Source organism: Hyperolius riggenbachi, chromosome 10 (assembly GCF_040937935.1).
Source record: "Hyperolius riggenbachi isolate aHypRig1 chromosome 10, aHypRig1.pri, whole genome shotgun sequence".
Taxonomy (NCBI): domain Eukaryota; kingdom Metazoa; phylum Chordata; class Amphibia; order Anura; family Hyperoliidae; genus Hyperolius; species Hyperolius riggenbachi.
Window position 1 is genome coordinate 286,903,877 of NC_090655.1, and position 13,182 is coordinate 286,917,058.

A 13,182-nucleotide genomic window follows, 5' to 3' on the forward strand; every position below is an offset into this window, starting at 1 on the left:
GTAGGGGGTGGGGGAGGGTTAGAAGCTATAATAAGAAGAAGAGAAAAGGGGGAACGCGCCATGGCAAAGGGCTGGGGGGGAGGGCTGAAGTTGGGTTTTGATTTGATTAGATTTGTTTTGTTTCGATTTGTTTTTTTTCTCTCTCGTCCCCCCCCCCCCCCCCCCCCGCCCCTCCTTGATGATTTTGTCCCCATCAGTTTTTGGTGGATAGCTGAAATAAGCGGGGCTTCGTGGGGGGGGGGGGTCGAGTTTCCACGCTTTAAGGGGATGGTGGCTTAATACCCAGAAGGCGGAGCAGCACGCCTAAGAAACTGGGGATGGGTTTCAAGAGGAAAGATTCCTCAGGGAGAAAAAAAGGGGTGAGGGTGGATGGGAAGGGGGATTGCTGTGGGATGAGTGAGAAGAGGGGTGTGAATGTGGGAGGGGGGGTAAGAATGGGTGGAAAAGTTGAAAAAATGGATACTGGGACAGAATTGAGAACAAGGAAGATACATAAAGATGAAGTTAGGAAGCCTTAAAATGTTGTCACTGAACGCCAGGGGCTTGACTATCCCGGAGAAGAGAGCATCTATCCTTAGGCTGTGCCATAGAGAGGGGGCAGATATAATCTGCCTACAGGAGACCCACTTTAAAGCTCCATGTGTCCCAAATATGTACGATAAGTACTACAAGACAATACATCTGAGCGGTCTACAACCATCTAAAGTGAAGGGGACGGCTATATTATTGTCGAAGGATGTCCCATTTATTTTAAAGGAAGAATATGCAGATCCACAGGGGAGATTTAACTTAAGGGTGAATTGAAGAACAGGATGGTCACGGTGGGGTCATATTACGCGCCAAGTGTTAAACAGGTAGAAACCCTGGGGAGATTCATTAATAAATTAGAATCATTTAGGGAGGGGGGTGTGATAATATGTACAGACCTGAATATGTCTTTGGACCCCCGATTGGATACATCTAAGGGAAGAACAACGACATCCTTGAAAACCTATAAAAGAAGTAAAGAGTTACTGTGCAGGGCACAGCTTGTGGACGCTTGGCGCGTGTGTAACCCCACGGTGAGGGACTACACATTCTCCGATGCATAAGTGCCACACCAGGATAGATTATGTCCTGGTGTCGCATGATATACTTTCTGTAGTAAGTGGCTCAGAAACAGGCCCCATAACACTGTCAGATCACGCACCAGTAACAGTGAAACTTGAGTGGGGAGAAAAAATAAAGGGACCCATGATGTGGCGATTAAATAATTCATTATTAAGAGATGAGGGGACTGTACAAAAGATGAGAGATGAATTGGATTTTTATTTTTTTACAAATTCCAGGGGTGAGGCGTCTGAAATGACGGTATGGGAGGCCTACAAATGCTATATGAGGGGTATATTGATACAGGAAGGAGACAGAAAACAGAAGGAAAGGGATAGGAATATAAAAAATGCGCTGGAAAATATAAAAAGACTGGAACAGCATAAGGGGGAGAACATGGAAGAGTGTTGGGAGGAATTAGAGAGGGAAAGAGAGCACTTGAGGGCATTGTTGTTTCAAGGGGTTAAAAATGTGGCATTAAGATGCAAACGCTCCTTTTATGAATATGGGAATAGGAGCAGCGCTATGTTAGCGAGGGCCCTAAAAAAACAGCAGAGGAGTAATTATATCCCCTGCATAAAAGACAAAAAGTCTAGAGTAGTTTATGAGTTGGGAGAAATAACCCGGGTGTTTAGGGAATACTATAAGGGGTTGTATAACCTGAAAGTGGAGACATCACCGGGAGATAGAGAGGAGAGAAGAGAGGAAATAAGAAGTTATATAGAGGAAAGTGGAATGCCCAGACTGTCAGAGGAAGATGCCTCATCCTTGGAAGGTCAGATTCAGGTGGAGGAAATTAAAATAGCAATAAAACAAATGCCACTAGGTAAAGTACCGGGCCCGGATGGGCTAACAATGGAATACTATGCGAGGTTTAGTGAACAATTGGTGGGATATCTAGCTGAAGCAATGGAATGACCGAGGGGGAGGGAGAGGGTTGCGGATTTACGCCCCGTATGCTGGAGCCCTACATCTCACTGCTGCACAAGGAGGCAAAGGACCCAATGCAGTGCCAAAGTTTTAGACCAATAGCACTACTGAATGTAGATATTAAAATCTTCGCAAAAATCTTGGCCAATAGGCTGGCACCGCTTATGAATCAGTTGGTATACCCAGACCAGGTGGGGTTTATGGGGGGCGGGAGGCAAGGGACGGCACTACCCGCACCCTGGATCTAGCATGTTGGACGAGGGCCCATTCCAACCCTTTCGTATTTCTGTCTACAGATGCTGAGAAAGCGTTTGACATGGTGGAGTGGGCCTACATAGAAGGGGTGTTAAAACATGTGGGGCTACGACAAAAGATGAGTGCAAGAGTAATGGGCCTATATACTTTTCCAAATGCAAGGATAAGAGTTAATGGAGTGACCTCTGAGGAGACAGGGATGTCCCCTGTCTCCACTAGTATTCGCCCTATCATTGGAAGCATTCTTGTGTAGGGTGAGAGCGGACTCCAGCATACGGGGCTTGGAAATTGGGGGACAGATGCATAACGTATCAGCGTATGCAGATGACATGTTATTCTACCTCAGAGATCCTCAGAGGTCGTTACCTAGCTTGATGAGGGAATTTGATAAAGTTGGGAGGCTCTCTAATATGAAGATCAGTTTTGACAAAAGTACAATCATCGCTTGGGGGGGTGAGAGGGAAACAAAGGGAAGAATTGATCCGGAATTTCCCATTTAAATAGCAGAATAGAATGATGAGGTACCTGGGAGTAAAGATAGGTTTTGACTTAAAAGATATAGTAAATGACAACTACTTCCCCTTATTGGAAAGGATAAAACAGGACTTGGAAGCTTGGGATGGGCCATGTTTCTCCTGGTTCGGCAGAATATCCATCGTAAAGATGAATGTTCTTCCCCGTTTTCTCTACCTGTTCCAGGTGTTGCCGGTTCCAATACCCCCTCCCTTTTTTCGTCATTTGAAAAGTATTATAGGTCGATTTATAGAAAGAGGTCGTAAAACTCGAGTAAGCTATAGGTTACAGACAATGGAAAGGGAGAAAGGGGGTTTGGCGGTCCCAGACTTTAAAAAATATGCTGAGGCCTCGGTATTGGTTGGAATAATAGACTGGAACAGGAATCGTGAGGAGAAGAGGTGGGTAATGGTAGAGGAGGAAATGATAGGGAGCCCGATAGGTAACCTCCCCTGGATTCAGGAGAAAAGTGGGATAGAGGTAAAGAAAAAGGGGACTGAATTGGTGAGGCACACATTGAATATTTTAAGAAAGGGGAGGAAGAATGCAGGCGTGTCGCCCTGGCCTACACCCATGATTCCCATCTTCGGGAATATAAAATTCCCGGCGGGAATGGATTTTCTTAAATACCCACACTGGAAGGGGCGACAGGGGCTGAAAGTTGGTAATATAATAGCTGGCGCAGAATGGACCCCGATTCAGACATTGTTGGATACAGGGGAAGGGGGATATATGGATGAATGGAAATATGCCCAGATAAAATCTTTTGTGAGAAGTCAAGGTTCTAAGGAGGCACTAATTAGAGACCTAACCCCATTCGAGGAAATGTGTAGAGGTAGAGGGCAAAATAAGGGAATGCTGTCAAGGGTATATAAGATTCTCAATGAGAGTGAGGATCACACAAGAACTTTGAGAGAGAAGTGGGAAAAAGATTTGGGGAAAGTATTCACAGAGGTACAGTGGAAAAAAGTACTAACCTTTGCTAGTAGGTCAGCAATGCCCACAAGAGGACAGGAAGCAGGATACAAGATCTTTGCAAGGTGGTATTATACACCGGACAGATTGAGTAGAATGTTCCCAGGTGCCTCATCAATGTGCTGGAGATATGGGGAGATATCATTCACATCTTCTGGGGATGTAAAGAATTGGGGGGGTTCTGGTCAGAGGTTAGGGGTATAATAAGGCAGATCACCGGGGTAGAGACACAGGAGGACCCTGCTTTTTTTTTTGTTACATAGTAATAGATGGTCAGTTAAAAAATATAAAAACTCCTTGCCGAAATCACTGATTAATGCCTCAAGAATATTAGTAGCAAGACATTGGAAATCCACCCAGAGTCCACCAACAATTCAGGAATGGATTAAAGAAGTGGTAGAAACACAGAGAATGGAGGAATTAACTAGCTTTATTAAGGGAGAGGGGGGTCTATATGAGAAGAAATGGTCTCAATGGGAGGTATTTAAGAGGGAAGGGGAATATGATGGTTGGTGAGGGGAATGTGATCAGGAGGGTAGCCCCATATGGGGTTCAGTGACAGAAGAAAGTAAGGGGTAGAGAAGAGAAGGGAGGAAAAGGGGAGAGTGAAAATGAAAGAAAATAGAAGAGGACCAGTATATGAATGAAAGAGGAGCGAGTATGTAAGTTGGATGAGAGTAAGGGGTGCATGAGGGTAATGCATGAGTGCTTGAGATTAACAAGATGATACACCCAAGAAACTAAGGCGTAGACATGTTCTCTTTTCTCTTTTTTTGTTGTTGTTTTTTAAGGGGTAGTAAGAGCAGATTGTCGATTTGATAAAATCAATATTATATGTACATGTGGGTAAAAGGGAATATCCCTGCTAAAGATTGTATGAATGGATTTTGTATAAATTTTGTATAAATGGAATGATATAAATAAAGATATTTAAAAAAACAAAAAAAAACAAACAGCAGCTCTCTGCAGTTGGATTGTGGACAGTCATGGCTAAGACAAAGGAGCTCAGTGAGGACCTGCGGCTGCACATTGTGGCTGCTCACAAGTCAGGAAAGAGCTACAAGGCCATTTCTATATGTTTTAAAGTTTCAGTGGCTACAGTGCAAAGTATTATTAAAAAATACAAGATGTTCTGCACTATGGAAAATCTCAGAGGACGTGGTTGGAAGCCAAAAGTGACACCTGTGCTGGCCAGGAGGATAGTGAGAGAGGTGATAAAGAATCCAAGGATCACCACCAAGGCCATCCTGGTGAATCTGGGCTCTGCTGGTGGCAATGTCTCAAGGCAGACAATCCACCGGACACTGCATACTGCTGGCTTCCACGGATGCAGAACAAGGAGGACGCCACTTTATTATTATTATTAGTATTTTTTATTTATATAGCGCCAACATCTTCCGTAGCGCTGTACATAGTACAAACAAATAATGGGGAACAAGTATACATAAGAGATACAAGACACTGTACAGTCATGACAATGAATAGTAGAAATACAAATACATACAGTTGATGTGTAGTTGGTACATGTGCATATGTTAAAATGACAGCAGTATGAGAAACACTAGGAGGAGGTCCCTGCCCTTGTGAGCTTATAACCTAGAGGATAAGGCACACAAAAGCTCGCCAGGCCTTTGCAAATGCTCATCTGGACAAAGAGGACGACTTCTGGTCTTCTGTGTTATGTCAGATGAAACAAAAATGGAATTGTTTGTTCACAATGATGTTTCTTTCATTTTGCGTAAAAAAAGGAGAAGTCTTCAACCCAAAGAACACCATCCCCCCTGTCAGACATGGTGGTGGGAACCTAATGCTTTGGGGGTGTTTTTCAGCCAATGGACCAGGGAACGTAATCACAGTAACCAGCACCATGAGAAAAGAGAAATACATGAAGATTCTCAATGACAACATCAGGCAGTCTGCAGAGAAACGTGGCCTTGGGCACCAGTGGGCATTTCAGCATGACAATGACCCAAAACACACAGCAAAAGAGGTGAAGAAATGGTTAGCAGACAACAACATTAATGTTCTGGAGTGGCCCAGCCAGAGTCCTGCCTTGAATCCAATTGAGAATCTGTGGAGGGAGCTAAAGATCAGGGTGATGGCAAGAAGACCCTCCAACCTGAAAGACTTGGAGCTCATTGCTAAAGATGAATTGGCAAATATACCTGTGGAGACATGCAAAAAGCTGGTCTGCAATTATAGGAAGCGTTTGATTGCTGTAATAGCAAGTAAAGGATTTTCTACTGATTAATGAGAAGGGTATGAATCATTTTGGACTGGACACTTTTTGCTCAGATGTAAATAAAAGCTGAGAAATGTATTTCCCACAATAATGCCTCTTGTACGTCGTCTTATTACCTTTTGGGAGACACTTATGTCATTTCCCCTCAAAAAATTACTTGCTGGTTAAATAAAAGTAATTTTAAGTCAAAATTTGCCAGGGGTATGAATAATTATGGGCAGGTGTGTGTGTGTGTGTGTGTGTGTGTGTGTGTGTGTGTGTGTGTGTGTGTGTGTGTGTGTGTGTGTGTGTGTGTGTGTGTATGTGTGTGTGTGTGTGTGTGTGTGTGTGTGTGTGTGTGTGTGTGTGTGTGTGTGTGTGTGTGTGTGTGTGTGTGTATGTGTGTGTGTGTGTGTGTGTGTGTGTGTGTGTGTGTGTGTGTGTGTGTGTGTGTGTATGGTGTGTGTGTGTGTGTGTGTGTGTGTGTGTGTGTGTGTGTGTGTGTGTGTGTGTGTGTGTGTGTGTGTGTGTGTAGAGTGTGTCTGTGTGTCTGTGTGTGTGTGTGTGTGTGTGTGTGTGTGTGTGTGTGTGTGTATGGTGTGTGTGTGTGTATGTATGGTGTGTGTGTGTGTGTGTGTGTGTGTGTGTGTGTGTGTGTGTGTGTGTGTGTGTGTGTGTACAGTGTGTCTGTGTGTGTGTGTGTGTGTGTGTGTGTGTATGGTGTGTGTGTGTGTATGTATGGTGTGTCTGTGTGTGTGTGTGTGTGTGTGTGTGTGTGTGTGTGTGTGTGTGTGTGTGTGTGTGTGTGTGTACAGTGTGTCTGTGTGTGTGTGTGTGTGTGTGTGTGTGTGTGTGTGTATGGTGTGTGTGTGTGTGTATGGTGTGTGTGTGTGTGTGTGTGTGTGTGTGTGTGTGTGTGTACGTCCTTTTCAAAAAATTAGCATATTGTGATAAAGTTCATTATTTTCTGTAATGTACTGATAAACATTAGACTTTCATATATTTCAGATTCATTACACACAACTGAAGTAGTTCAAGCCTTTTATTGTTTTAATATTGATGATTTTGGCATACAGCTCATGAAAACCCAAAATGCCAATCTAAAAAAATGTGCATATTTCATCCGACCAATAAAAGAAAAGTGTTTTTAAAACAAAAAAAGTCAACCTTCAAATAATTATGTTCAGTTATGCACTCAATACTTGGTCGGGAATCCTTTTGCAGAAATGACTGCTTCAGTGCAGCGTGGCATGGAGGCAATCAGCCTGTGGCACTGCTCAGGTGTTATGGAGGCCCAGGATGCTTTGATAGCGGCCTTAAGCTCATCCAGAGTGTTGGGTCTTGCGTCTCTCAACTTTCTCTTCACAATATCCCACAGATTCTCTATGGGGATCAGGTCTGGAGAGTTGGCAGGCCAAATGAGCACAGTAATACCATGGTCAGTAAACCATTTACCAGTGGTTTTGGCACTGTGAGCAGGTGCCAGATCATGCTGAAAAATGAAATCTTCATCTCCATAAAGCTTTTCAGCAGATGGAAGCATGAAGTGCTCCCAAATCTCCTGATAGCTAGTTGCATTGACCCTGCCCTTGATAAAACACAGTGGACCAACACCAGCAGCTGACATGGCACCCCAGACCATCACTGACTGTGGGTACTTGACACTGGACTTCAGGCATTTTGGCATTTCCCTCTCCCCAGTCTTCCTCTAGACTCTGGCACCTTGATTTCCGAATGACATGTAAAAGTTGCTTTCATCCAAAAAAAAAGTACTTTGGACCACTGAGCAACAGTCCAGTGCTGCTTCTCTGTAGCCCAGGTCAGGTGCTTCTGCTGCTGTTTCTGGTTCAAAAGTAGCTTGACCTGGGGAATACGGCACCTGTAGCCCATTTCCTGCACACGCCTGTACATGGTGGCTCTGGATGTTTCTACTCCAGACTCAGTCCACTGCTTCCGCAGGTCCCCCAAAGTCTGGAATCGGTCCTTCTCCACAATCTTCCTCAGGGTCCGGTCACCTCTTCTCGTTGTTCAGCGTTTTCTGCCACACTTTTTTCTTCCCACAGACTTCCCACTGAGGTGCCTTGATACAGCACTCTGGGAACATCCTATTCGTTCAGAAATTTCTGTCTATGTCTTACCCTCTTGCTTGAGGGTGTCAATGATGGCCTTCTGGACAGCAGTCAGGTCGGCAGTCTTACCCATGATTGCGGTTTTGAGTAATGAACCAGGCTGGGAGTTTTTAAAAGCCTCAGGAATCTTTTGCAGGTGTTTAGAGTTAATTAGTTGATTCAGATGATTAGGTTAATAGCTCGTTTAGAGAACCTTTCCATGATATGCTAATTTTTTGTGATAGGAATTTTGGGTTTTCATGAGCTGTATGCCAAAATCATCAACATTAAAACAATAAAAGGCTTGAACTACTTCAGTTGTGTGTAATGAATCTAAAATATATGAAAGTCTAATGTTTATCAGTACATTACAGAAAAGAGTGAACTTTATCACAATATGCTAATTTTTTGAGAAGGCCCTGTATATATATTAATTATAGGAGACGGGCAGAGAGGGGACCGTAGTAATAGCAGTAGTAGTTGTCACTGACTGTCGTCGTTGCACAATATATGGTAGCAGAGCGTACAACCAGCCAATGCCACAACCTAGAAAATGTCAGACGTACGCTAGGGACCAACGCCTACAAACGTCTGGAATAGCAAGCAACTGCTGGAGGAGTCGGAGGAGTTTTATATAGACAGCCAAAGAGCAGCAACAATCTAATGCACTGACCAGCATGAGAGTCCTCAGGAAACAGTGTAAAATGCTGCCATGTAAAAAAAACCCACAAACATTACAAAAGAACATTTATGGCCAAAACACTTCCCACACTCAGTACACACATAGGGCTTCTCATCAGTGTGACATCTCATGTCTCATAAGGCTTCGTTTCTTTCCAAAACATTTCCCACACTCAGCACATGAATAGGGCTTCTCACCAGTATGAGATCTCTCATGTGTGACAAGATATGATTTACGCCCAAAACATTTCCCACACTCAGCACATGAATAGGGCTTCTCACCAGTGTGACATCTCTCATGGCTGACAAGGCTTCCTTTCTGTCCAAAACATTTCCCACACTCAGCACATGAATAGGGCTTCTCACCAGTGTGAGTTCTCTCATGTGTGACAAGGTGTCCTTTCTCTCCAAAACATTTCCCACACTCAGCACATGAATAGGGCTTCTCACCAGTGTGACATCTTTCATGTCTGACAAGGCTTCCTTTCTCTCCAAAACATATCCCACACTCAGCACATGAATAGGGCTTCTCACCAGTGTGAGTTCTCTCATGTGTGACAAGGTGTCCTTTCTGTCCAAAACATTTCCCACACTCAGCACATGAATAGGGCTTCTCACCAGTGTGAGCTCTCTCATGTACCACAAGGTCTGATTTCTGTCCAAAACATTTCCCACACTCAGCACATGAATAGGGTTTCACACCAGTGTGAGATCTCTCATGTACAACAAGGTCTGATTTCTGTCCAAAACATTTCCCACACTCAGCACATGAATAGGGCTTCACACCAGTGTGAGATCTCTCATGTCTGACAAGGTCTGATTTCTGTCCAAAACATTTCCCACACTCAGCACATGAATAGAGCGTCTCACCAGTGTGAGATCTCTCATGTATGACAAGGTGTGATTTCTGTCCAAAACATTTCCCACACTCAGCACATGAAAATGGCTTTCCACCAGTGTGAGATCTCTCATGTCTGACAAGGTTTCCTTTATGTCCAAAACATTTCCCACACTCAGCACATGAAAAAGGCTTCTCATCAGTGTGAGATTTCTCGTGAATGACAAGATATGATTTCCGCGTAAAACATTTCCCACACTCAGCACATGGATAGGGCTTCTCACCAGTGTGAGTTCTCTCATGTCTGACAAGTTTTGATTTCTGTCCAAAACATTTCCCACACTCAGCACATGAATAGGGCTTTTCTCCAGTGTGAGATCTCTCATGTGTGAAAATGTGTGATTTCTGTCCAAAATATTTCCCACACGTGGAACAGGAATAAGACCCTCCAGCAGGGGGAGAGCTGTGCTGGGTATGAGGCTCCTCGGGGTTAGACAGGTGAGGGGAGTCTGGGGGAATATTTGGGGTCACCAGGATATCTGCAGGAGACTCTTGTCCAGTGACATCATCATCCGTTGTACAGTCTGTGGATACAGAGAGACGAGTCTCTGAGAGGTTCCTGATGCCGGGACTCCGCGCTGCAAATAGAGAAACATCATCACTTCCTGTTAGAGAATTCTGAGGGGAGGAGCAATTATCATTAGGGGCGGTCAGTGAGCTGCTGAGAATTCCAAGTTGGTGCAAAATGATGCAGATTGGAAATGCATGGGCAGATGCAGTATCTGCATAACTCTGCATATAATTATAATATAATTTGCACCATCTCAGAGTTATGGGCATGTCACTGACCATCGCTAGTTATCAGCCTGATAGAGAACTGCAGAAGGTTGTGCTCATTACAGGCTGCAAATAACACGAGAATAACTTTGCGTGCAAATTTTCTGCATACAATTTGCATTATACTTGCATACAAGTACAGAGTTACATCTCTTTGACCTCCCTACACATAAAGCATTGGCCATACATGGAAAGCAGTAAATTGTAGAGCTTGATCTTGATCAGAATGCACTAGTTCTTTCAGCACCGGGGACAGTGTATTCACCATTATTTTTGTGAAGACCTTTAGATCTATATTTAATAGAGAAATAGGTCTGTAGCTTGAGCAGGAAGCAGAATCCTTCCCTTCCTTTATAATCACTGAGATATGGGAGGCTAGCGATTCATGTCCAAATTTACCCCAAATCCACCCTCTATACATAAGGAAGTCAATGCCCTTCACCAAAAGGTTTCTAATATATCTCTGTATTTTCTATTATAGTCTAAAGAGAAGCCATCGGGTCCAGGAGCTTTCCTCCTTGACATTTGCCCCACAGCCTCAAATAATTCCTCCGCTGTAATTAATACTTCCATACTAACCTCTAAAGGGTCAAGTCTCCTCATGCCTGAGGCTTCCTCCATTCCCTCCTCCTCCCCCGCTTCCCATCCCCCACCTCTTGGGACATCTTCTATTTTGCATAGTTTGCTAGAGTAGGAACCGAACATCCTAGTCAGTGACTTATTTCCATGATGTTTCTGACCATGTGGGTCGCAGAGAAAAGGAACATAGTTAGATGTCTGTTGCTGTTTCAGGGTTCTGGCCAACAGCACCCCCCCCCCCCCCCCTTCCTTATTCCCAAATTCATAAAAGCTCCTCTTATATCTGGTGGCAGCGTATTTTGCCTTTGTAAAAAGGATATTATTAAGTGTTTCCCTTTTCCTTGTAAGCTCTCCCAACACCTCCTTACTCCGTATATTTTTATGTAAGAGCTCCAATTTCTCAATTTCTGTTACACAGGTCATTACCTCTCTTTCTCGCTCCTTCTTCAGCCAACTACCTTCTCTGATCAAAGTCCCTCTTATCACCGCTTTGTGAGCTTCCCAGACCAATAAGGGGGAGTATCCTCCTTATCATTCTCCTTAGAGTATACCTTCAATTCACTTGCTATCCTCCCAGCTATCTCTTCATTTTTCAGGAGTGAGTGGTTTAGACTCCAACTCCATGGTCCATTCCTTATTATTTTCCGTCCTATATGTAACTTGATAGATGAATGATCCGAGATCAGGGCAGCTTCTATCTTAGTTTCATCTTCTTCCGAAAGTAAATTATGAGAAATCAAAAAATAATCTATGCGGGAGGAGGAGTTACGAGGGGAGGAATAGAGCGTATAATCTCTCATTGAGGGGTGTTGGATACACCAAATATCGATTGGTTGTCGTTTTATGAGAGCACGTTTAACCCTTTGTATGGCTCCCTTTGTGAGAGCTGATCTCCCTGTAGAGGAATCCATAGAGGGATCCAATACTAAATTTACATCACCCACTATCACTATTGATCCCTCAGAGAAGTCAACCAACCTATTCAAAAACTGCTGCAGAAACCCCACCTGACCCGAGTTAGAGGCATAGACTACCCCCAGCGTCATCCTACGAGAATTAATAAGTCCAATTACCAACAAATATCTTCCTTGTGTGTCTCCACGTACCTCCGCCTCTTCAAGCCTAACATTACTGGCCAGTACTATCGCTACCCCCTACTCCTTGTGTGTCTCCACGTACCTCCGCCTCTTCAAGCCTAACATTACTGGCCAGTACTATCACTACCCCCCTACTCCTTGTGTGTCTCCATGTACCTCCGCCTCTTCAAGCCTAACATTACTGGCCAGTACTATCACTACCCCCCCTACTCCTTGTGTGTCTCCACTTACCTCCACCTCTCCAAGCCTAACATTACTGGCCAGTACTATCACTACCCCCCTACTCCTTGTGTGTCTCCACGTACCTCCGCCTCTTCAAGCCTAACATTACTGGCCAGAACTATCGCTACCCCCCCTACTCCTTGCGTGTCTCCACTTACCTCCGCCTCTTCAAGCCTAACATTACTGGCCAGTACTATCGCTACCCCCCTACTCCTTGTGTGTCTCCACTTACCTCCGCCTCTTCAAGCCTAACATTACTGGCCAGTACTATCGCTACCCCCCCTACTCCTTGTGTGTCTCCACGTACCTCCGCCTCTTCAAGCCTAACATTACTGGCCAGTACTATCGCTACCCCCCCTACTCCTTGTGTTTCTCCACTTACCTCCGCCTCTTCAAGCCTAACATTACTGGCCAGTACTATCACTACCCCCCTACTCCTTGTGTGTCTCCACTTACCTCCGCCTCTCCAAGCCTAACATTACTGGCCAGTACTATCGCTACCCCCCTACTCCTTGTGTGTCTCCACTTACCTCCGCCTCTTCAAGCCTAACATTACTGGCCAGTACTATCGCTACACCCCTACTCCTTGTGTTTCTCCACTTACCTCCGCCTCTTCAAGCCTAACATTACTGGCCAGTACTATCGCTACCCCCTACTCCTTGTGTGTCTCCACTTACCTCCGCCTCTCCAAGCCTAACATTACTGGCCAGTACTATCGCTACCCCTCTACTCCTTGTGTGTCTCCACTTACCTCCGCCTCTCCAAGCCTAACATTACTGGCCAGAACTATCGCTACCCCCCCTACTCCTTGTGTGTCTCCACTTACCTCCGCCTCTT

The 13,182-nt window shown here is 44.6% G+C and overlaps 1 protein-coding gene across 1 annotated transcript in view; it reads right to left on the reverse strand.

Moving 5' to 3' along the window:
* Positions 1-13,182, reverse strand: part of LOC137535557 (zinc finger protein 585A-like) — a 166,912-nt gene that overhangs the window by 72,860 nt on the left and 80,870 nt on the right. The window contains exon 3 of the mRNA XM_068257388.1: positions 8,989-10,017. Within this exon, the coding sequence (XP_068113489.1) occupies positions 8,989-10,017 (1,029 nt within the window). The remainder of the gene's footprint in view (positions 1-8,988; positions 10,018-13,182) is intronic.